Source organism: Pelodiscus sinensis, chromosome 5 (assembly GCF_049634645.1).
Source record: "Pelodiscus sinensis isolate JC-2024 chromosome 5, ASM4963464v1, whole genome shotgun sequence".
NCBI lineage: Eukaryota > Metazoa > Chordata > Testudines > Trionychidae > Pelodiscus > Pelodiscus sinensis.
Window position 1 is genome coordinate 5,027,517 of NC_134715.1, and position 23,487 is coordinate 5,051,003.

At 43.6% G+C, this 23,487-nt stretch overlaps 1 protein-coding gene across 11 annotated transcripts in view; it reads left to right on the plus strand.

Annotated features, from left to right (window-relative positions):
- The window catches only part of WRN (WRN RecQ like helicase), an 86,668-nt gene extending 67,601 nt beyond the window's left edge, over positions 1-19,067 (plus strand). For all 11 annotated transcript variants that reach the window (XM_075929328.1, XM_075929322.1, XM_075929329.1 and 8 more), the window contains 6 exons: positions 5,193-5,324; positions 10,408-10,570; positions 14,463-14,686; positions 15,819-15,905; positions 16,744-16,893; positions 18,116-19,067. In XM_075929328.1, coding sequence (XP_075785443.1) covers positions 5,193-5,324; positions 10,408-10,570; positions 14,463-14,686; positions 15,819-15,905; positions 16,744-16,893; positions 18,116-18,232 — 873 coding nt within the window. In that variant the 3' untranslated portion in view covers positions 18,233-19,067. The remainder of the gene's footprint in view (positions 1-5,192; positions 5,325-10,407; positions 10,571-14,462; positions 14,687-15,818; positions 15,906-16,743; positions 16,894-18,115) is intronic.
- The last annotated feature ends 4,420 nt before the right edge of the window (positions 19,068-23,487 follow it).

A 23,487-nucleotide genomic window follows, 5' to 3' on the forward strand; every position in this document is an offset into this window, starting at 1 on the left:
GTTACAGGACAGGACTCTTGTTGTAGCCTGTGAAGAATCCTCCTGAATCACCTCAAGATGGTGGTTCTGAGCAAAACCTGCCTCTCATGCCTCCTCAGGGCTGGTTCTGCTTCCTCTGCAGCAGACCCAGTAAATGCTGGCCCTGGGCAGTGGCCTGCAGCTCTTCTGGTTAGCAATGTGAAGGATTCCAAGCAGAGCAGAGGAGGTGTGCTTCTAAGCAGGCTTCTTAAGAAGTTTTCAAAATACACTCTCAGATCCTCTCTTCTCATTTCTTCTAGCCCTTGTTTTTCTCTTTGGCTGTGTCTACACTGGTACCTTTTTCCGGAAATGCTTAAAACGGAACAGTTTTCCGTTATAAGTATTTCCGGAAAAAGAGCGTCTACATTGGCAGGATGCTTTTCCGGAAAAGCCCTTTTTCCGGAAAAGCATCCGTGGCCAATGTAGACGCGCTTTTCCGAAAAAAAGCCCCGATCGTCATTTTCGCGATCGGGGCTTTTTTGCGGAAAAGACTACTGTGCTGTCTACACTGGTCCTTTTCCGGAACAGTTTTCCGGAAAAAGGACTTTTGCCCGAGCAGGAGCAGCATAGTTTTTCCAGAAAAGCAGCTGATTTCTTACAGTAAATCATCACTGTTTTTCCGGAATAAGTGGCCCAGTGTGTAGACAGCCTTTGTGTTCCACTGTTTCCCATCTTCTCTCTCTCCCACTTCTTGCTAAGGATTCTTGCTTTCTCTTGCCCAGTCTGTATGTGGCAAATTAGATGCCCTCCTGATGGTTGCTCCTGAGATTCTCATGTACGTCATAGCTAAGTATCCTGTAGGTTACTCAAAAGGCTGTCTTCAACACTTCTTCGATAACTGACCAGGCTGGCGACTGGGATGTGGGGGAAGATTGGTCTTCCTCTCCCTAGACGTGTCATGTCATATGATTACAAGCTTCTCTGTAGCCGAGGCTGCTGGAATAATTTGTAAAGTGGGGGTGGTGAGAGCCATTGAACAAACTATATGTGACAGAAACTACTTCAAGCCAGGGCATGTGGCAGCACCACTAGTTCCCACACCTATGTTTGTAGCTGTTCATTTTTTCACATATGCAGTGGAAATCATTGTTATCTAGTTCCAGACGTTCCAGATTACACAGTATATGATGATACTAGATATGTGCTAGGTACTGTGTAAATACGTGTGGAACCTACTAACAGCCTGGAGAACAAGGAAAACACAGTGGTGGTAAGAGCCTCATTCCTCATCTAAATCCCATGTAGACTTCAGCAATTTGGTGCTTGGCTTGATCTCTCTGTCTGGCAAAAGGGCTACTAGAAGGTGAGGAAACACTTGGCCTAATCCTCCTCCTCCTGACAGCTGTGGAGTAATACTTGCTGTGAGTACACCAGCCCTGTTGGTGACAAGAGTCCAAGTTTGTTTATTTTGTTCCAATGGAACCTGCTAATGGAGACAGCAGCATGCTCGTGGGTTGCTGGTAACAAAGAAAGGAACCTCACTGTTATTTCTTCAGGAAGAGAGGCCAGATGGCAGCACAGGAGAGGTTGGAAATTAGTCCATGCTTGATACACCAAGGTTGTTTGGCTGTAGTTCCCAGCCAGACAGTTCTGGGAATGAAATCTTCTGAGTATGGGATAATTGGGTACATCTTGTAACACCTAGAAGAGGCCTGATTATTCACCAGTTCCCCAAGTTTGCTTTCTATTCTTTTAGAACCCATATATAAACTCACTAGTGTGTGGCAGGCATCCAGTTTTTCTTAAAATAGCTAGTAAATATTCAGCCTAGTTTTAGGATTCATGGTAAATTGCAAACTGAGCTCTTTTTGTCATCAGTGCTTTTTTTTTTTCAAAATGGCTTAGTCTTAAATAAAATCAGCATTCCAGCTCTTGAATTTCAATGGCCCATATTTGCGAACAAGCAAAATGGACTTGGTCAGCCATCATTTTTAAACAATGTATTCATTTGTGGTGCTAAATGTGGATCAAAGCCTGCACTTAGGCAAAACTCCCAGTAAAGGCAGACTGCAGAATGTGGCCCTAAACAATAGTGTTTGGAAAATCTGTAACTGAAAGAAATGAATATTTCTGTTTACAGTTATCTGAATATTCTGATGTAGAGAACGCTAGAGGAAAAGCTGTACAGTTGAGGGTATAATTCTTAGATGTTTGATGGGAGCCAGTTAAATTCACAGTAGGCGAATGTAGGCAGCTGCCATTAAATTGTCAGTAAATACAATGCACAATTACAATCCTTTGGTACAGCTTAAAATTAGGTTTTAAAATAAATTCCCATCTTTACTTCTATAAAAAGAACATACAGTGGTTGAGTATTGACCTACTGAAACCCTCATCAGGTATTCTAAAGAAAAATTTTAAAAGCAGACTAGAGAAGTTAAATTATTTTGACAATTGTATTCTTTTGAATAAAGTGGAAAGGATCTTCTTATAAACTTTTTTTTCCAAAAGCCATCCAACGTGGGTTGAAAACAGCAGTAAACTCAGTGGAGAAGGTGCAGATGGACAGGATGAGGCTGAGAGGTTACAAATGAATAATCACCATGCAGTTAACTGCAGGGAAGCTAGACCCATAGTGTGATACCCCAGAAGTGGATTGCTAATGTGTAGTGCAGGCTATTTAAGGCAAGGTCACAAGCTGGTAAGGTTCTCTTGCTGTGATTTAATGATGGAAGAAACATGGCCTGGAACTTGCTGAATGACTACTCAGGTCCTGTCTCCTTCAGGACAATTGCTACGTCATTTCTCTTTTGTTAGGTACTTACCGTGCTCGGTTCACCATGCTCCTAGGCAGGACTGAGGAAGTCTAGGACTGTGCACTTTGCATCTGATCTTAAATGCAGGAAGCTTTCCATCAACTGCCCAACACACACCCTTCCCCCTAAACTTCCTACCCCATAACTGAACTCCTGACAATGTCCATCTTGAGTCTGAGAGCCAGTCTAATATGTATCTGTACGTGCCATCTTTCTGCCCGCAGGGTCCCTTGCTGAGCTGATTGAATTCTGTCTGGTTGGTGCTTCTGGCACTGAGCTGATTGTCCTCAGGGTCATGAATGTCCTTACAAAAATAATAGTCTGGATGGGTCCATTATCTCATGGCTGCCATGACAACCATAGAACTGTTTCAGATGTTTCTGGCTCAGCACATAAAGCTGATCCAGGTTTGATCTTCCATTTGGAGATTTGGGCATGTGGATTTTGCTTTTGTCGGGGTCAGAGTATTGCCTGTTCTGGCTTGAGGGTAGGGCTCACTTCACTTCCTATTTTATGGGCCCATCCTGGGAGACTGGTGGCCCTTACTCTGCTGAAGGATGCTTTGGCCAATGGACACACTGTTTCATGGAACATTGTGATACCCTCTTTGTGGTCTCGGAGACAGAGCACTGGACTTAGATTTGAGAGCTCTGTCCCCAGCTCTGTTGCTGATCTGCTGTGACTTTGGGCTAGTTGTTTCACTGCTCTGTGGCTCAGTTTTGTGATTTGTAAAATGGAGATCATGATACTGACATCCTTGGTGAAATGCTTTGGGATTTATTGATGAAAAGCGCCAGGGAACAGCTCCATATGGTGGCACCCTGGCCCCGTGTACTTTCTTCACTGATCACTGTGGCAACAGACAAAGCACAGAGGAGATTCCGTGCCACCGGTGACACAAATCACATACTGAGTTTTGGCACCCTTATGCTACCCTGAAGGTGAAAAGATTCTTCTCCTCCATCCTAGCGTCTGTAGAATCCAACTAGCAGATACATCCAGGCAGGAAGAGTGTCTGCTGAATTGTCTTTGCTGGGGTAGAAATAACTGTTTCTCACTGTTGCAGAGAGTTTTCTCTCTGCTTCACAGATTAGGTTGCTGGGATGCACGCTCTGTTGGCTACTTCCATGGAGGCAGAACCGTGTGTGTGTGTGTGTGTGTGTGTGTGTGTGTGTGTGTGTGTGTAGTGAGGGTGAGAGAAGGCGTCTTGTCAAGACATTTTAAAAAATTCTTAATTTAGAATATATAATAATACTTATTTATTTAAAAATAAGACAAGTCTGCACCTCTGTATTGCAGCACACATGAGCATCAAACTCTCTTAACAGTGCAAACTAATTCAGACTCACCAACCAGTCCAGTGTGTGCCAGTCCAGACACCAGTTATTTTGTGACCCCCTTAGGCAACGTTTCCTCTAATTCAGCCATAGCCAACCCACAGCTCACGAGCCGCATGTGGCTCTTCCTTCCCTCCCTCCCCCCGTAGCTCATAAAGCCAACCCTGTGCCCCTGAAAACGGCCTTCTCCTCCTGGCTCCCTGTTCTCTCCAGGGCAGAGGAGCTGTCCAGTGCGGCCATTAAAGACAACTTTGCCCTGGCTCTTCATGCTGGATCCACTGATATATTGGCTTGCACGGAATGGGTTGGCTACCCCTGCTCTAATTTTTCCCACCTGTGTGCGGAATGAAGTTTATTGCGCACATCGGTAGGGAATTAATGTGTAACACATCACCTCACTGTTGTGTACATAATAGAATGTGGTGGGGATGTGGTCAAGAGGTTTGGAGTATGGGGAGGGGAAGCTCAGAACTGGGGCAGAGGGATGCATTGTAGGGGGGCTGAGGGCTCTGGTTGGGAGTGTGGGTTCCAGGGAGGGCTTGGTATGGAGGCTGCCTGGGGGCCAAGACAGGGAGAGAAGACTCCCTGCACCTGGGCTGGTGGGGGGAGAAATGCCATGGCAGCAGCTGCAGGTTACATGTCCCTCTCCCAGCCATGGCAGGTCTGGTGCTAGGCTGCATTGGGGTTGGGGAAGAGGCGTCTCTCCCTAGGCCATGGCAAGTCGGGAACTAGTGGGGAGAGGCATCTCTCCCCAGAGCAGTAGGTCCAGGGCTCATGGAGAGACCTCTCTCCCACCCAAGCGTGAGCGCCTGCATAATCACACAGCATATCGCAAACTTAGCACTCGACTAAGTTAAGCAAGATGAGAGTTTGCTTCAGCATCTGTCTGTTTGTGCGTGTGCGTTGAATTATAAGCACTCGCCTTGGGCTTGTTCTTCTCTTTATGTGTGGAGCACAGTCTAGTTTGCTCAAAGTCTAGCTCTTCCATTTCCCACTGTAGAGCAGATGACCTGACAGGACGATTTTGCAGGTGGCTGTTGCTGGGTTTTATTCATGCTAACTCTTGCTTGTCACTTTACAGACTGACACATTCCCTACTTGCGGATCTAGGGAAAAGCAGCCAGAAGCCCTGCAGAAGAGAGGTGGGGGCCACCCCCTTCCGCAGTCAGAGCTCATAACATACAAGCTGTTCCAAGAAAAGAACCAGTCTTTGGTGAGTTATTTCCCAGTGGCTGGGTGTCTAAAATAGAATGTAATGTATCGGGGGGTTGCACACTTGTTAAAACATGAGACTTGGGGCCAGACTGGATCAGTTGCTGTTGTCTCTCAACTCCTCCCTACACTGCCAATGAGCCCCTGCTTTTGGAATACCAAATCCTTGCGTTATCTGGAACAGAAGGCCCCATCCATACTGGCTGGCCAGGCAGCACTGGGAACTGTTTTTTGCTATAATTGTGCCATTTCCACCTTCCACTGGACTTCTCTCTGGATCCCATCAGACACAAATGGAAGATAGCAGTATGGCTTAAACACGGTACATAGGGCTTCATGTAGACATTTCTCCTGGGCTGGTGAATACCGTGGCCCTGTTCTGGATACAAAAACAGAATCAAACCATTCGCATTGTATCACCATGTAAGATTTGAATGGCCTGAAAAGAGCCCACAGTACAAAATTGAAAGCCTAAATATCAGTGCAACTTTCTGATTGCTGTGACGCTGGCTGCACCCTGATCTCAGCCATGTTACTCACATCTGCTAAGATAGGTGCTTGGGAGATGGAGGTTGCACCAAAAACTGCATATGCATGCTTTTGGGAACTGTGACTTGGAATTACCTTTTGTGCATTGAAGGGCAAATCTGCCCTTGCAGCAGAGAACGGTCCCTGAACATCAGACCAAGTATAGTTCTTCTACCCAAGAGAGAGGATCTAGAGGTCTGCTCACCAGATAGGCATCTCTCTGTGTGCATACAAGCGGTGGGCAGATGGCATCAGGACAGTAAAAAGTGAAAAAGTGTAAGTGGAGAAGATTAATTATTTGGGCAGCAGACAGGAAAGGTGATCCAGATTCAGCCCTTATACCACTGGTTTTGGAATACTTGTTATGCTTAAAAACAATGGGTTCAATCATCTCTATTAAAGTCTACCTAGCAGCAACAGCAGCAGTCCATAGTCAAGTGAAGGGTAAAGCCACCTTCTCTTACAGACTGGAGAAAAACTTAAAAAAAAAGTTTATTGAATCCATATCCTTTGGTTCATGACCCAGTTCCACTATGGAATTGGAGTTAGTATTAACACAACTTATCTTTGCTGTTTGAGTCTCTGTGGGATTGTTCTTAGTTTCATCTTTCTATAAAGATAGCTGTTTGTTATAGCAATTTGTTCCAATAGAAGAATTATTGAATTATATACATTGATGGCAGACTGCCTGCCCTCTCCATACTACTTTTCATAAAGAAAGTGATCTTAGACCAGTGTTTCTCAACCTTTTTTTGCTCATGGCCCCCTTCTGAGCCTTGTTTACTTCTGTGGCCCCCCTCAGAGCCGCTGTTAGTTGGGAAAAAAAGGTGCGTCATTTACCTAATGTTCCGTTTTTTCCATGTGGCTCCCTAGAGGTAGGGCGTGGCCCCTGGGGAGCCATATTGGCCCACGGTTGAGAACCACTGTCTTAGACCACATCCTCCATTCCTTCCAAAGGTAGTCTTGGAGTTCTGTATCAGTATAAATTTACCTGTGTTTTTTCTCTAAACCTCATTCGAGTGAAAGGGAGTCTAGGTTACATTGCTTAAGGGTGCTCTTAGTTTATATTACATGGATAGAATGAAGAATTTTATGTTTTTGTCTAAGTTATTTGTGTCATTTGCTAGTACTTCTAAGGTTCTGGATATTTCAGTCCAGTCCCTATCCAGATAGGTTAGACTTTGTATTGAGGGATTTTATCAAAGAGTTTCCCTTGCTCCTTCTGGTCCTCTTAGAACGCATTGTACTAGAGCAGGAGGTACATCTGTAGCAGTCTCCAAACATACTCCTTTTATTGAACTATGCAGGGCTGCTCCATGGAGTCCAGTTCACACTTTTATAAGACATTATGCATTGGAACTGGCATTCAGATCTGAAGCACAGTTGGACAGAGTCGTGCGTCACTCATTCGTTAAGCTCCCTCCTTCCTTATACTGTCTTGTCAGACTTTCCCAAGTGTGGGAATATGCATAGGATATGCAAAGAAGTAATGAAGCTTGGGTACTCCTAATCAGAGTTCTTTGAGGTGTAATCTGTGTAATCACATTCCCCACTGCTGCAGCGTCTTAACTTCAGTGTTACTTGGTATTCTGCTTTAGTAGACAGAAGGAACTGAGGTTGCAGTAGCCCCAAGCCCGCCTTTTATAGCCACACCCACAGAATGCTCACCAATGCCGGGGTTGATGGTGGGATGTGCACTAACATGTAGAAATAGAAATAGAAGATTGCACAATCCTGGCTTCATCGCAGGAGTGAGCATGCAGAGTCTCTGGCAAAGAACTCCACTTACAAGGAGTCGACCTTCATTTCCTAATTGTGATTAAGGATGTTAAATAACAATTAATTTTCTAGTCGATGGAATTTCCATTGTCTACTCGACTAGTCAATAGACACTTCCGCATTCCTCTTTTGAAATGTACAAGAGCCCCAACTGAGGCTCTTGTGCATTTCAAAATTGGAACTCCGCGTGCAGCCCAGGGCCAGTGGGAAGTACCACTGGCTGATCCCAGGCTCCGCTCGGCATTTCAAAGCGGCAGCGCCTCACAGAGCCCAGGATCAGCTAGGGAATCCCGACTCCATGCAGCGCTGCCGCTTTGAAACGCTGTGGCAACATTTCAAAGGGGCAGCACCGCACAGCTGATCCTGGCCTCTGTGCAGCGCTGATCCTTTGAAATGCCACCATGGCATTTCAAAGTGACAGCACCGCACGGAGCCCAGGGTATAGGCTCCGTGCAGCACTGCCGCTTTGTAATACAGTACCCCCTCTTCTCCCACTTGCTGCCTCTATCTGATAAGAGGCAGCAAAGGAAGGGAGTCGACTAGTCCTTAACATCCTTAATCGTGATGTGACCTTAACATGGACTTGGCATTGAACTCTTTATTAATTTGTTGTATAGTCAAAGAACCATAATACACTCGCTGAAATACGCACTTTGGTCTATGCCCTTTGAAGGCGTGTTCCGTAATCCATTACTTTTATATGGTTTGTTAAGCAGCTGACTTTTTATCAACTCTTTGATCCTTTGGCATGATGCTGAAATAGCTTCAAGCTTCTGTTATCCCTCCCAAGAGTGTAAGAGTGAGCCTTGTCAGGTAGTCACTAAATTAAAATGCCCAAGGACTAATTAACAAGACGCAATAGTACAATTAGTGTTAGGTAATTTGATGCCCAGTATCAAATAACCATTATTATTGCATTTCCCCTATGTGTATTGTCTGGGGAAAAGTCAATAAAAGAAACATAAAGCCTGATTCTTTCAGGGAAAATAATTAATTTTAAATCTGTTCTTTAAAAAAGTCCAACTTTAGTAAAGGAAAATCAAAGAGGTTCTCCTAAGACTGTGGTAATGGAGTCCACTTAAAAGAATGTGAAATAATCAATTTTGTGTTGGTTATTTCTATTCTGGTAGTGCCACCCGTGTTCTTCAGCGGCATAAGGACTTGGCAAAGGTTGCTAAATTCACAGATCTCTTGCAGTTAAGATGTGGATAATTAGCTGCTTTATGAGGTGATGTTTTAGGCTTTAACAAACTGACCATAACATGTGAGTGGAGCTGATTACACAGCAGAGCGACTACATTACCATAAAACTCTCTCTCTATGACAACGAAGTCCTGGAGTCCAGGAACAGCTGTGGAAGGCCCCATATACAGTGACAATAGGATTCCCTTTGCATGGTGTAGATTGCCATGCTCAGGGATTGATCCACTTCTTCCAGAGAGCAGAGCAGACCCTGGTGATGTCTGTCTCCATAGCCATGTAGAAGGGATTGTGAGCAGGCCAGAGGTCTGGAGCCAACCATAGAGATGCAGCCTCCCAGAGTAGCATATAGATCCTGGCAACAGCTCGTTGTCTCTTTTTGCCCTAACCCCAGTGTAGCAGAGTCTGGAGCAGCTCCATGGCCACTGCTAAAGGATGGAGCTCTGGGTTCTGCTCCTTCGACATACCGAGCAGCACCGTTTCTATGTCTGGGGGTCTCAGGGCCACAGTGGGAACTTGCTCTCCAAGCCAGAAATAATATTTTGAAATGAAACCTTTTGACAAATTGGATCCAGTATCTGAAAGAGATCAGAAAAATGTGCCCAGCGAAGTGGTTTGGCATTCTTGTTTTGCAGCCAAAGGCACTGGTCTCCAATTCATGCTGTTGGTTTGTGAAGTGGCATGCACCAGGCATTATCATTTACTGTTTGTGTTACCACAGTGCCAGACTACAACACTGCTGTGCTTGGTGCCGTACAGACACAGAACAGACAGACAATCCCTGCCCTAAAGAAATTACAATGAACATAAGAGAAGAGACAACTGATTAATACTGACAGGCAGGGGAGTACATGTAAACATCAAGGCGTGACAGGCAATGGTCTCAGTGAACCATCAGCCTAACCATTGTCATATTTTTTGTAGGCATCTTAGTGGGAGACATTTGAGGGCAGATCTGCACTACACATTTATGTCGGTGCAGCTGCTGTAGCATGCTGCTGTAGCATGTCTGGTAAAGAAGCTGTAAGTTGATGGGGAAGTGTTGTCCCGTCAGCTTGATAGCACTGTATCAGCAGTTCTTCCCTGTCAGCGTAGCTACCACCTCTCGCAGAGGAAGCGTTCTCTCCCCAGGGGTTTAAGGTCGGCATAACTAGTTTGCTTAGGTGGGTGGATTTTTCACACCCCTAAGCACTGTAGATAAACCAGAGTGAGTATGCCGTTTAGACCAAGCCTAAGGAAGATTTTAAAGGAGAATAAGAAGATAGTTTCCCAAAGGTTTATGAGGAGCAGCTCCCAGGCATGCAAGGCAACATGGGAGAAAACACCAAAGTGCTAGTTTGAACATTTAGCAATTGGTGATAAAGGGTCTAGCGGTGGGCCAATAGGAGGCAGTGAATGAACGATCCAAGGTAAGTAGGAATAGGCTGTGGATGGTCTTGGAAGTGAACACAAGAAACTTGTGTGATACAGCAGAGAAAGGGGAAGTCAGTGATGGGATTCAAAGAGGGCTTTGGTTACTTTTTGTTAGATCTCATACACGTTACCACTTCAGATTTCTTCTCTCATTGTTTCCCCAGAAGAGTATAAGTGCAAGCAGGTCTCTGCCTCTCTCTGTGGTTGGCACTCATTTGTTCCAAGCCATGAAAGCTGGCTATCCAGTCGACCTAGAACGAGTGGGTCTGACTCGTGAGATCCAGAAGGTGATTACTGATGTCATCCACGACCCTCCCATAAACTCAGGTGAGAAGCACAGCTCCAGTCTGAAGGTATCAGTGACTGTCATTGGGAATCTGCATATCCTGTTTCTTCTTTTGCTGAGAGTCCGTCATTCAGAGGACTCATTTCTGAGCCCAGCTGAGCAGGGCAGGGCAAATAGCCTGCCACTTGGGTTTGAAGTCAATGGGGGAGAAAGGGTGCATGGCAAGCCACCGCCTCAAGCCATAGAAGTAAGGAAGAAGAGAGCTTTCTTTAAGAACTTCTGAGTTGAGTGCAGACAGAAGATTGGTGTCTTAACAATACGTAAAAAGATCCAGACATAGTTGTGTCCATATTTAGGCACCTAACTTCAGCTTCTGCCTTTGAGAATGTTGGCCGTAGTGAATAGCTAGGCACTAGTGGCATGCCAAGTGAATCCTTGAAAAGTTCTTAAATTTCCTCACATCATAAACCTGGGTCAGTTAAGATACTTGGGTGACAAAGGGAACCACATGCATAAATTAATAAGTTACGTGCATTTTAAAACTTAGCAGAATTATGTAATGTTATCTAGGCACCTGATCTAGTGATTGAAGTCTATAATGATAGCCCAAAAGCAGGGTTTCAATTCCCAGTTCTTCCACTTATTTACTGCATGGTTTTGGGCAAGTCATGTCATTTCTGTTGTTTTGGCTGAAACAGATTAACATGGCTACCACACTGAAACCTGAGCTATGTACTTCTTAACTAGCACTATCAAGATAAGTTTCTTATGTGTACTACAGATAACCTCATCCAATCTGAATGACTTGCACAGTGTGGTGTGTTCACTCAGCTGGGACACCTGACTGCTACCTTCATAGTCCTTTATTTCCATGTGCTAACACAATGCTGTGGTGTTTCGGCTGCTACACTCTTGTCGCAGAGCTTATTGAAGAATCTAGTTTCATTTAACTACAAAAATTAGGAAAACACTTCTGTGCATATTAGGTTCGGTTAAGTGTCTCTTTAAGCTAGGTTTTGGATGTAAACTGCTAATGTCCCTTTTAAGTAAAATGAAGAATATTGGCAATATTTACCAGAGATGATTCAGTTGTATTCTGTAATTACTTTATTTCTAGATAGCAGATTGAGAGCAGTTGTTAAGTTATAAGCAAATATCAGATTAGAAATAAAATACTTGCTCAGGCACTCACTAGCGGATCTACAAAGCAATTTCAAAAAAAAAGCTGGAGAGAGAAGCTGTGGAACTTGGTTTCATTTACAAGTTTAATACATATAATCAGGGCTCGCCGAACCGCGTCAAGCCCCGCTCGCCAGCCGCTCTGTCCAGCGATCTGCGCATACGCAGATCGTTCTGCGCATGCGCAGATTGCCCGAACCCGGCACTTCCGGGTTGCAGTCTACTCGCCACAGGCAAGTAGATTGCATTATTTGTCAAACTCTGCCTATAATCAAGGTCTGAACAAAGACCTGAACTGGATGGGCCGCTACATGTCACACCCTAATGACATAAAAAGCTAAATTCTGGGTACTTACAGCCCACTCTGTTAGCCTCATTTAGCACAGAAACTCTAATTGACAATATTTGTTCCTATTTTTTATCCTTCTCTTTACCTCCCGAGCCTCTCTTCTCTGCTATTTATTTGTACCCTGAACCTCTTACTCCATTCATCTGAAGAAATGGGTTGTGCACACGAAAGTTCATGATACCATCTACATGTTTTGTTAGTCTATAAAGTGTACCAGACTTTTTGTTGTTTTTTCAGTTTACGTCTACATTTTTGTTAGTCTCGAAGGTTCTGTAGGACCATTGGTTGTGTTTTAAGTTTTTACACTTTTAACAGTGAGGGAAATCACTGGGTGGAGCAATTTACCAAGAGAGGTGGTAGATACTCCATCACTTGGCGTCTTTAAATCAAGGTTGTGTATTTTTTAATCATAGATCTGCTCTATTCAAACAGGAACTAATTCAGGGACGGTCTCTCCCCTGTGTTCTACAGGGGGTCTAACTAGATGATCATAATGGTCCCTTCTCAGCTTACCTCTCTGAAGCTGTGGCATTGCTTATGAAGGGAACCAGTGCCACCTTGTGGCATGTAATGGTTAGAGGGTCAAGGCAGAGTTGAGGAGGAGATTGCCAGTGACAGCACTCGACCACTGGAGGTGTGATGCTGAGGATGGGGGAAGAAGCTGCAGGGGGTGCCTTAAGGAGAGTTCAGGCAGACCTGTAGCACGACATTGGGTTTGTAGGAAGTGCTGACACGAGGTTGGCTGACTTGATGACAGAAAAGTCCCCCTTTTATCAAAATAAGAGCAAATTATATTTGTGACAAATGAGGGCCTTCCTCTCGGGCCTAAATACAAAGGAATCTTAGCATACTAGCCCTGTCACCCATTATATGTGATATACTGCCTAAGCACTTGGCTGAGTTGGAAGTGGTCCTGTTGAAAAGTGCCTTTCATGACCTTAACATGTGGTTAAGGAGAACATGTTACTCTGGTTAGTTTGCTATTATCTGGTTAGTTTGCTATTATCACAAATACTTGTAGTGACAATGAACTCTGGTAGTTATTGAGGTAATGCAAAGAGCTGCCATGATGCAAAGCTCTGTATTCACTGTCAATGCTAAACCTTTGGGATTTCAAATATACCTCAGGAAGCTGAGCACAAGACTTCTTTGGCAATCCCAGCCTGTGTCTAAGTGGGAATGATAAAGCTCACACAGCGCTGTGAGAACGTCGGGTGGCAAGCATTCTGGAAGTGCTGTTATGTGTTGCTTATGCTGCGGAAGCTGATGGCTGTTCCGAATCAATCCAGGGAGGGTCGTTCTTTATCCCAACACTGACTTGGAGGCCTGCTGCTGGCTTTAGGACTGCTGTCTCTCTCTCTCTCTCTCTCTCTCACTTTTAACTGAGAAAATGACCTCTGCTCTGGATGAAAATGAAGAAATAACAGACGTTTGTTATTTTGTGTTAAAATTGATACTGTGATTGAACACGGTCCTTTTCTAATCTATTTTGTTTAAATAAAACAATAAAAATGCCATGCCATCTTCTTAAACACCAATTTAAAGGTACACATTCTTACGCTATGAGAACAAGAGCAAATATAAAGGAGATAGTTTTATACAATTTTAAATGTTAGGTGTAGACACACACACACACACACACATACTCTGTCTCTGTCTCTGTCTGTATATATATATGACCTGTTAGCTTTTGGAGAGGTTTTGTTTCTCTGCAATTTCCAGACTCCTTCATACTTCTGGTGTTTTCAATGCACTGAGAAGTATTTTTAGGAGCAGTTAGAGGGAGCTATCCAGGCACCTTCAACTCACTTTCGGCTGCATAAACTCAACGGGGTGCTCAGAGAATCCCAATTTCAGTGTAACAGAAGGTGAGGGTTGCAATGGCCAGTGCTGCAGAAAAGCAGCAAGATCAGTGAGAGAGAAGAGTTTGAAATGACTTGTTTTCTGCTGCTGTCTACTACCAATCATAGGTGGCCAGACTCCTACAATACTCCTCTTTGGCAGGAAAATGAATTCAGAGTATTGCCAATGCAGTGTCTTAAAATAAGAGGAAAACTGTAGAAGAGCCTAGCTGCCTTTAAAGTACAGCAACAGGCTGGAATAGGGGTAGGGAAGATGGGGAGAAGAGTGCTAATGGGATGAAAGTTGAATGCAGTGGGGTTGCATGATTGTAAATGAGGCTAATATTTTCCTTTTTGATGAACATAACGCTGCGTATTGTATTGTATTATTTAGTCCCTTCCATGCCATAAAAGATGCTGTGCTTTAATGTGGGGAAAATTCAGTGGCTATTGATGTGGACTCTTTCTTCCCCAAAACTCAAAGGAGTGCTCTCTGAACTCTAATTTCGTGAAACACTTCAGGAACTTGGGGAATTGATCACAAATGTACATTTTCCCTCCAAGATGTGACCAGAATGACAGCAATAAAAGAACTTGTTCCTGCAAATATCGAGCTGTACCTGATCAGGATGGCAATTGCCCTGCTGCAGAAAGGGAGTGAAAATGTGCATGTGGGCCAGCCGGGTAATTCCGGCAAGAAAAGCTTATTGTCTGAGTCCGATGGGCTGCGAGCCAGTACAGGGCCAGCCCAGAAAAGCAAGGAAAGAATCTCATGGACTGAAACAGAGGTTAGTAAACAAAGTTATAAACCAGTCTGCTTCAATAGCCTGTTAGATTTAAGGTGTTTTTATAAAGCCATTAAGTGGTGTTCTAATTAACCTCTCAAACATCGGGTACCAATGAAAGTAGTTGCATTATTATTGCAGCTCAAGTTCTGAACCTGTGGTTGATCACTTAAATCATCTTTGTACCGGAGAAACATCCAAAAATAATGTGTTTAAGATTCCAGATACACCACAGAATGGAAGTGTGTTTCTAGAAGACCTCACAGCGCTGGGCAATATTGGAAGTGCCTGTAAGTTTGCACTTCCTGATAGCTGCTGCTTTAAGTGTGTGTGGTTTGCTCAGGGCTTGAAAGTACAGGTGTCTAAGGTACAAAAATTGTAACTGACATTGGATGGCAGCCATATTGGCGGTATCTGAGTAGCTAATGGAGACCGGTTTCCCCCATTACCTCTGGGAGTGATCCCTCCCATTGTAATTTCAAGGCATATGGGGCCAGATAATGCCCCCAGCAGCCACACATGGAGGGGGACCCTTCTTAGTTGACAGCCTCTTACCAAGTGGAAAGGGGAAAACCAAACATCTCTGTTCCTCCCTCCTTCAGCCAGGTGGCTCCTGTGTTTTCCACGAGAAGGGCTGTTTGGAGTTTCAGGTGGAGAAAGGAAGCTTTTGCGATCCCATGTTCTTTCCTGCCCTGAGGTTAAATGATATGAATGCTCAGAAGTGTCTCTCCTGCATTGTTCATACGCTACCTTCTTCTGGCTGGAATTATGAAGATCTTATACAGACTTCCTGTGTGACCTTGGCCAAGTCACGGAGGCTCCCTGTGCCATGGTCCCCATCTGTTAAGCAGGGATAATGCCCTACCTCACAGCGGCGCTGTGACGGTAACACATTAAAGATTGTGAAGTGCTCAGATGCATAGCGCAATGGAGCCTTATGAAAGCCTCGGATAGATTGAAGACTGTGCTGGGCATTTGGGAGCACAATGGACTTTTGGACACTGTGACCCTCTGGCAGCAGAGATCAGAAGCGCTACATGACAGGTCATTCATAAGCACGGCCACACTGGGTCAGACCAGTGGTTTGTTTACTTAAATACATTTTAACATCCCTAATTTGTTATTGTTTTTAAAGGGGAAATCAGTGAAGCCAACCACACACACATACAAGTTTGTGTCCAGGAAAGAAGAAGATCATCCATATATTGATTCTTCACCTTGGGTAAATCTGTCTAACACATGTAATTGTTTTGCTGGTAGTGAGCGAGATGGGTAATCTATTTCAGCACCCTAGTTTTGATTGTGCGTCTTTCTGAATAGCTTTATTTTGGGCTGAAATTTCCCAGCACTTAAAGAGTAGGGTGATCGTTGTTGTACAAAAGCCTTAGTGGATAGAAACATCTCAGTCAATCTCTCTGTGTTAACTAGGGATGTCAACCCGCAATTGACTGCATAATTAACTGATAAGCCTGGGCTTATCAATTAATCCTATTGACTACACCCACTCCCCATTCCCCCACTTGCTGCCTCTGTATCAGAGGCAGCAGCATGGAGTGGGGAGGGGCCGGCAGGAGCCGGCACACTTGGGGAGCTGCCTGTCCCCCACTTGCTGCCTCCCACATAGGTGGGTGGGGAGAGAGGCAGGCAAGAGCCAGTGCTTGCAGGGAGTCAGCTTTTAAGGGGTTATACGTTTACACAAATACCCAAAAGTTAATATCCCTAATATTAACTATCCCTTTCACTGAAAAAAACACCTCTGAGCAGTAAGAAGTGGATACAGTACCTAATGTTACCAACAGGGCTGTTGAAACACACATTTCAGCGGCTAGTATTTGAAATAATGGGGCTCCATTTCCCAAAGTTCTGATTGGATCAAAAAGTTGTAAATGAACTAGCGATTTAATTCATTAGAAGGCACTGTATAGCCCTCCTTTACTACAATGTAAGCTTATTTTCAAAGTAAAGAACTTTCCACATATGCAATATTAAGGATTTTGAGTCTTAATGCTTTAAGTGGAAAGCTTGCTTTAACAGGCCATGTTTTCTTCTAAAATGGGAAGTTTGTGAAGAGCAGCAAGATGGATGACAGACAACTCCCGAATGCAGTACGGGGTGGACCAAGCCATCAAACCTCCCTCCATTTAGCCTCCTGGAATCAGCCTGCCGTGGATCCTGATGAAGAAGAACTGTTCAGTGACTCCCAGTCCAAGGTACTGCTCTGATCTGTAATCTGTTAGGCTTCGTGGGGTCCTAGACCTCATGCCCCACCCCTACCCTGGAGTGAAACAGCCCTGCAGCCTGATTCCTCCGAGCCTGACTTGACTGGCATGGGCCAGCTGCAGGTTTTTCTTTGCTGTGTAGACATATCCATACAAATTACTATTTTTCCCTTTGAGGTAGACTCATAGACTCAAAGGTCAGAAGGGACCATTATGATCATCTAGTCTGACCCCCTGCACAGTGCAGGCCACAGAATCTCACCCACCCTTCTGCAGTGCACTCATCTTCACAGAAAATAAGGCCTGCCTGTGAAATCACCAAAATGAGATATGGTCACTCTTGTGTGTGCAGCTTCACCCCTCTCTGGCTTGGCTGCTCCTGGGTGGAGCTTGTACATGCTTATGGCTCTGCCAGACTCTGTGGGCTTGGTTGGGAGACATGCTGGTGCCTCTCTCAGGCCACTGAAAGGAGCTGTCACTCACAGGGAGTGGTACAGAGCTCTCCCTCCCCTTTGTTATGTGCCATGACCAAAGAAATAGTTAATGTCAGCATTTAAATCAGTGTTTTTTAAACTTTTTAAGACCAAGGAACACCAAACAATAATTTTTTTTATGGAGAACACCAAGGATTTTTTTATGGGGGGAGGGGGAGAAAGAGGCTTGTCCCTTTAAGGGTGGCCATTTTGAATTCTATTCTCTCTGCGGCACACCTCCGACTGTCTCGCGGCACACCGGTGTGCCACAGAACACACTTTAAGAAACGCTGATTTAAATTGTCCTCTCTAGACAGCTGTGTGAACCCCTCATTGGGCTGAGTGGGGCAGAGGGTTGTGCCAGGCTCTGAAGACTCTCATACAAGTTGTTGCCCCAGGGACACTTATTCATATTTTTGAGGTTTTCTTCGCAACCGCAACAGCTAGAGGCTTTTTTTAAAACACAAGCTGAGATTCTGAAGAACCGCTTCAGAGAGATGCTGGTATGCTGTACTGCCACGTCCCAGCGCATTCTGTTGCTCTAGTGGTGGATTGTACTTTATGTTCACCAAGGTCATGGTGAAAATATGGCACCTTTTGCTCATACAGCATGTGTAGAGTCTGATAGTGATGTAACATCATTGCGTTTCTCCACATGCACAATTCAGGTGAGGTGTGGAATAGTCCCTATTATTACTGTAGCACCTTGTATTATACTATACTAACTTCTCTCCTTCCAGACTCAGCTTGCAAAGAGGAAGCTACCAGAATGGTTTGAAACTTCAAAGGGAACTGAGTCTTCAGTTACTACTGGCAAGAAATCCAAAGTGGGAGCAAAAAAAGGTCTTTTTGGTTGAAGTTGGAGATAAACAACCTTCTCTTCTAAAGAAGCTCTGTGAGATCATATATATAAGTCTTCTGGCTCGATTGCCATTGAGAATCGAATGGAAAGCACTACATGAAAGATGGGTTATTTTTAGCTTCCAGGACAACTACCATTCTGAAGTACATCTTTGTTCAACGCTGAAACTACAACTGAGCTTGGACTGGAACTAGAGTCCCTCAGTTTTTGAACCTTGTCACTTTGTGGGAAGTGACTACATCTTGAATTCAAGTACATAAAGGACTGACTCAAGGGTTACATTAGCTCACATTAATATGGTTTATACAGGCTGTTACTTTCACTGTTAGGATAAAACTTTCCAAGATTTTTACTGTATCAGTTTATTTTCTATTACCATCTAAATGTGAATATTTGGGCAACTTCTGTGAAGTCATTTCCAGATTGTCTCAAGTGCTATTGTGTTCAGCGGAGGATAAATGCACATGTTCATCATCTTATTCTCGTCAATTCCCATTGAGCAGATGCCAACTTTTTTTTCTGAGGATGGTAGTAGGCATGGAAGAAAGTGGAAAAAATTGGAGGACCTTGCAGCTGCTTCAAAACTGCAAAACAAGTAAGTGTTATGTTACCTTGCTGCTAATCCATATTGGACATGTCAGATCAACATTCTGCATCTATCAAAGTTAGATCTGCTCTGATCTGATAAGATGGTGCAGTATATCTAAATTAAGAGGTAGTGTATAGAACCCACTGTATTATATGGGGAAACATGAGACTAATACCATTTAAAGTTCTGTTATGCATTTTCTGTGGTGTATTTTTTATAATAAAATGTTGCATTAACAGTCCTTACAGTAGATGTAGTTTATTGTTCATTTCTTCCTGTAATCCTGTTCGCTTACCTTTTTTGAGAAAGCAAACTTATTTGAAATTTTATCTCATAAGACTGATGTTTGGAATTTCAGTTTCTGAAATGTGTGGACAGCGTGGGTTGGATTTTTTAGGGAAGCCCCTTTTTTCCAAGGTCACAGGTACTTCAGGATCCAGAGTCTGTCATGGCTCTTTCTGGTGGACAATTGATCACAGGGGTCATGACAGGTGGAAATGAGTCTCAGTTCATGAGAGTAAGCACACCCTGGTGTGCAGCTCACAGAGTTAGCAGGGGATCCTGTGTTACTTCCAGCAGAGAAGTGAAGGAGTTCAGACTCTCACTCCTCCAGCCAGTCAGGTGGTTAGTGCTCAACAGACTGAGGCAGAGCTCTGTTCTTCGAAGAGGCAGGGCCTGACACTGCATTGCATCTACTGCCCTGGCCAAGGTCGATCCACAGGGGCACAGCTAGGACGACAGACTGGGAGATGGATCTTTCAGTCTCTCTTGACCAGTCTTCCTAAGATCTAGGGTAAAATTGCCCCCGCCCCTCCTTGTGGGGCTTCCCTCCAAGATATTGTGGAGTCTGTCCTATGTCTGGGGACTCAGCCAGCCAGGATCTCTGGCAAGATCTTGTTCAGGGCCTGCAAAGCAAGGGAGAGCCAAGGGTCAGTTACGGAAACTGGGGCTACACCTGCCACAGGATGTGGGTCTCTGTGGTCTGTGGGATGCATTATTGAACCTTCCCTTCCCCCCACCCCACCAAACACATGGCCTGGCCTTGCTCGTTCACACCCCACTGCAGGCAATTAGCAAGGGTTCTGGGCAGGATGTCAACTGGTTCGTCAACCTATGACCTTGGCAAATCTCTATGGAGAGTCTCGTAGGCAGCAGAGTAAGGAAGCGCTAAGCTGCTATGGGTGGCAGTTGGGCAAAACACAAAATGTGCATGGAAGGAAGGGATCCCCCAGGAGATAACTTGATCCCTTCTGGAGGGAAGGAGCCAACCCTGCTGCTGTTTCTTCCATCTCTGCCACCCAACCGTCTCTGCAGCTACAGCCAATCAAGGGACCAGGGAGCTGAGGCTGCTCCTGGCAGAAGGGAATCAGAAGAGGCAGCTCTACCTGGCCTTGGGAGGTGTCCTGTTCTGTGTCCAGGACCGTGTTCAGAGCAGCTCTCAGGAAGTGCATGTCCAGGTCTGGCTCTAGGGTGGGTTTCATGGTGCTGGCAAGGGAGAGGAGCTGATATTAGACTGTGCAGTGCAGGGGTCAGACTGTATCTGACCTCGGGAGGGAGCCTCTCCCCAAGGTCTCTTTGGGTATGTCTAAACTACATCCCTTTTTTGATAAAGGGATGTAAATTAGACATATTGAAATTGTAAATGAAGCCGGAATTTGAATTTCCTGTGCTTCATTTGCATAATGGCGGCCACAACTTTTTTTTTTGAAGCCACTTTTTGAAAAAAAAAAACGTGGCTAAGACAGGGATCTTTCGACAGAAATGCCTCGTTTCGAAAGATTCTGTAACCCTCAAAAAATGAGGTTAAATAAAATGTGACAAGAAAAAAAAGACAGTATACAAAGTTTGTGGTTAACAATAGGTAGATTTACACAGTAGATAGTAATGAGGTCACTTGCTTTTCAATTGTATGTATCATGTTAGTTCTGTTTAACAAATGTAATTGATTGATTATAATTGATCTTGGCTTTCACAACATCCTCTGCCAAGGAGTTCCACAGGTTGACTGAGTGTTCTGTGAAGAAGTACTTCCTTTTATTCGTTTTATTTTTAGAAACTTATTTTAGTGGCATGAGAATGAGGACTGACACTGAAAAAAGAGTCAGAAAAAGAAGTGCTCGGAAAGCTGAAATGAGTGTATTTCACTTTATAGTATTAAATAGTAAGCAGCATATTTTTAAAAACATAATCACGTTTTATCAGAGTGCAACCTCACTACAGTATCCTACTTTTGTTTTAAATAAAAGTATTTAAGTTTGTAGTTTAGCAATGTGACAATAAATGGAATTCTAAAGGAAACTAAATGTATTTCTAACTCAAATTGGTGATAGACATATAAAAGAGGGTGAAAACTGTTGTAGGAAGGAACAACAGTGATGCTATCTGACCTCTTTTCTTTGTAGATCAGTAAAACAGTTTTAAAATATGCCATACTGGTCCCAGCATTATGGATAAGGAATATCATCTTGGAAAAGTATTACACGGTGTAATAAAAGTTATTTTGGGAGTGAAGATTCTTTAGAAACCATGCTCTACTAGCTATGCCAAAACTTTTTTTGTATGGGGCTATCTCAGGTGATTGGATCTCTGCTGTATACAACTGCTCCAAACTGAAACTTGATGTACAAGATCTTATCTTCCCCTATTGAATGCAAGGACAGTCAGATTTCTTTTTAAACAAAACTTCCTTTCATACATTAATAACATTTTAGCTTCTTAAAACAGGGAATTTTAAAATATTGAAAAGATTTTACAGTATTTGTATTGTTTACTTTTTGCACTTCACTTAGATTGGTCAATTTTTGTTTATAGTCAGGTTCACTTAAACATAAGAATGGCCATGCTGGGTCAGAACAAAGGTCCATCTAGCCCAGAATTCTATCTTCCGATAGTGGCCAATGCCAGGTGCCCTAACGGGAATGAAAAGAACAGTTAATCATCAATTGATCCAATCCTAGGAATGCGTCTACACAACAACGCTGTTTCGGAATAATGGACGTTATTCCGAAATAACTTTGCGAGCGTCTACACAATTCTGTTATTTTGCAATATCAAAATGACGGGCGGCTTATTCTGGATTCTGTAAACCTCATTCCACAAGGAGTAATGCCTCTTTTGAAATAATTTTTTTTGGAATAGCAGTAGTGTGAACACTCCACTGCTGCTATTTCAAAATAGCTCCTCCCCCAGGCCCATTCAAAGTAATTACTCCCTAGTGCTTCCTGGGGCTCTACATTGAGGTAGTACATCCAGATTAGGGGAGCCTGCCCGAGACTAATTTTGAGGCTTCCCTGTAGTGTACATGCACAATCTCGAAATAAGCTATTTCAGAGTATTTCTTCCAAAATAGCTTATTCCAAAATAAGTGTGCCGTGTTGATGTAGCCTGTTTGCCCAGTCTCAGTTCCTAACAGAGGCTAGAGACACCATTCCTACCCATCTTGGCTAATAGCCATTGGTGGACCTATCTTCCATGAATTCATCTAGCTCTTTTTTGAACCCTGTTACAGATCTTGTACTTCACAACATCCTCTGCCAAGGAGTTCCACAGGATGATTGTGTGTTTTGTGAAGTACTTCCTTATGTTTGTTTTAACTTGCTACCTATTAAGAACTTTCTTCTTCCCCTGCATAAGCACAATATTTCAGCCTTTAGCTTTCACACATTACCAGAGGATGTTTAAATAAAAACAGGGAGTTAGTATTTTGGTTCTGAGTAAATGTAGACCATTTTCTTAAAGTATTACCGGTAAGACTTTTTGTAATAGAGGCTCCAGTAGTGAGTGATTCCATAAGTCAGGTTGAGTTGCACTTAGCATTTAAAGCAACTTCTCGTTATGCATAAAAAGTACAACATATTCTCCCCAAACTCACTACACTTAATATCTGAGTTTTTAGTGAATTTTCTAAGAATGTGCAAGTAAATTTTCTAATTAGAGTTAAAATTGTGCATTAAAATATTCCACATTTTACCAGTCTTCACTGTGACTTAAATTATGTTAATCATGGAATATAATATAGATTCTTCAAATTTTCCATATAGTTACAATTATAAAATATAGGAACATGAACTTTTGAATGAATCGATCAATTGTTATTAGTGGCCAGATTCACCAGTACAGTTCAGCTGCTTTTGGATGCTCAGCTGAATTGATTAATCTGTTCTTAAAACTAAAATATATGGGTTGACCCACTCTAGTCTGGCACTGTCTGGTCTGACAACATCCACAATCTGGCCTGATTTTTGTTATATGGATGGGTTATATGGATGGGCATAACCAAGTTTCCCACTGTCCCATAAAGTTTGTTTACAGTCACCAGCCTTGGCTGTCAGTGTTCTGTGCTGTTTAGTTCTAATTTATCCCTAAATGTCTTCTAAAACCCCAATAAACAGTGGGGCTACGTCTACACTGGCACCCTTTTCCAGAAATGCTTAAAACGGAACAGTTTTCCGTTATAAGTATTACCGGAAAAAGTGCGTCTACATTGGCAGGATGCTTTTCCAGAAAAGCACTTTTTCCGGAAAAGCGTCCGTGGCCAATGTAGACGCACTTTTCCGGAAAAAAGCCCCGATCGTCATTTTCGCAATCGAGGCTTTTTGCGGAAAAGACTACTGTGCTGTCTACACTGGCCCTTTTCTGGAACAGTTTTTCCAGAAAAGGAC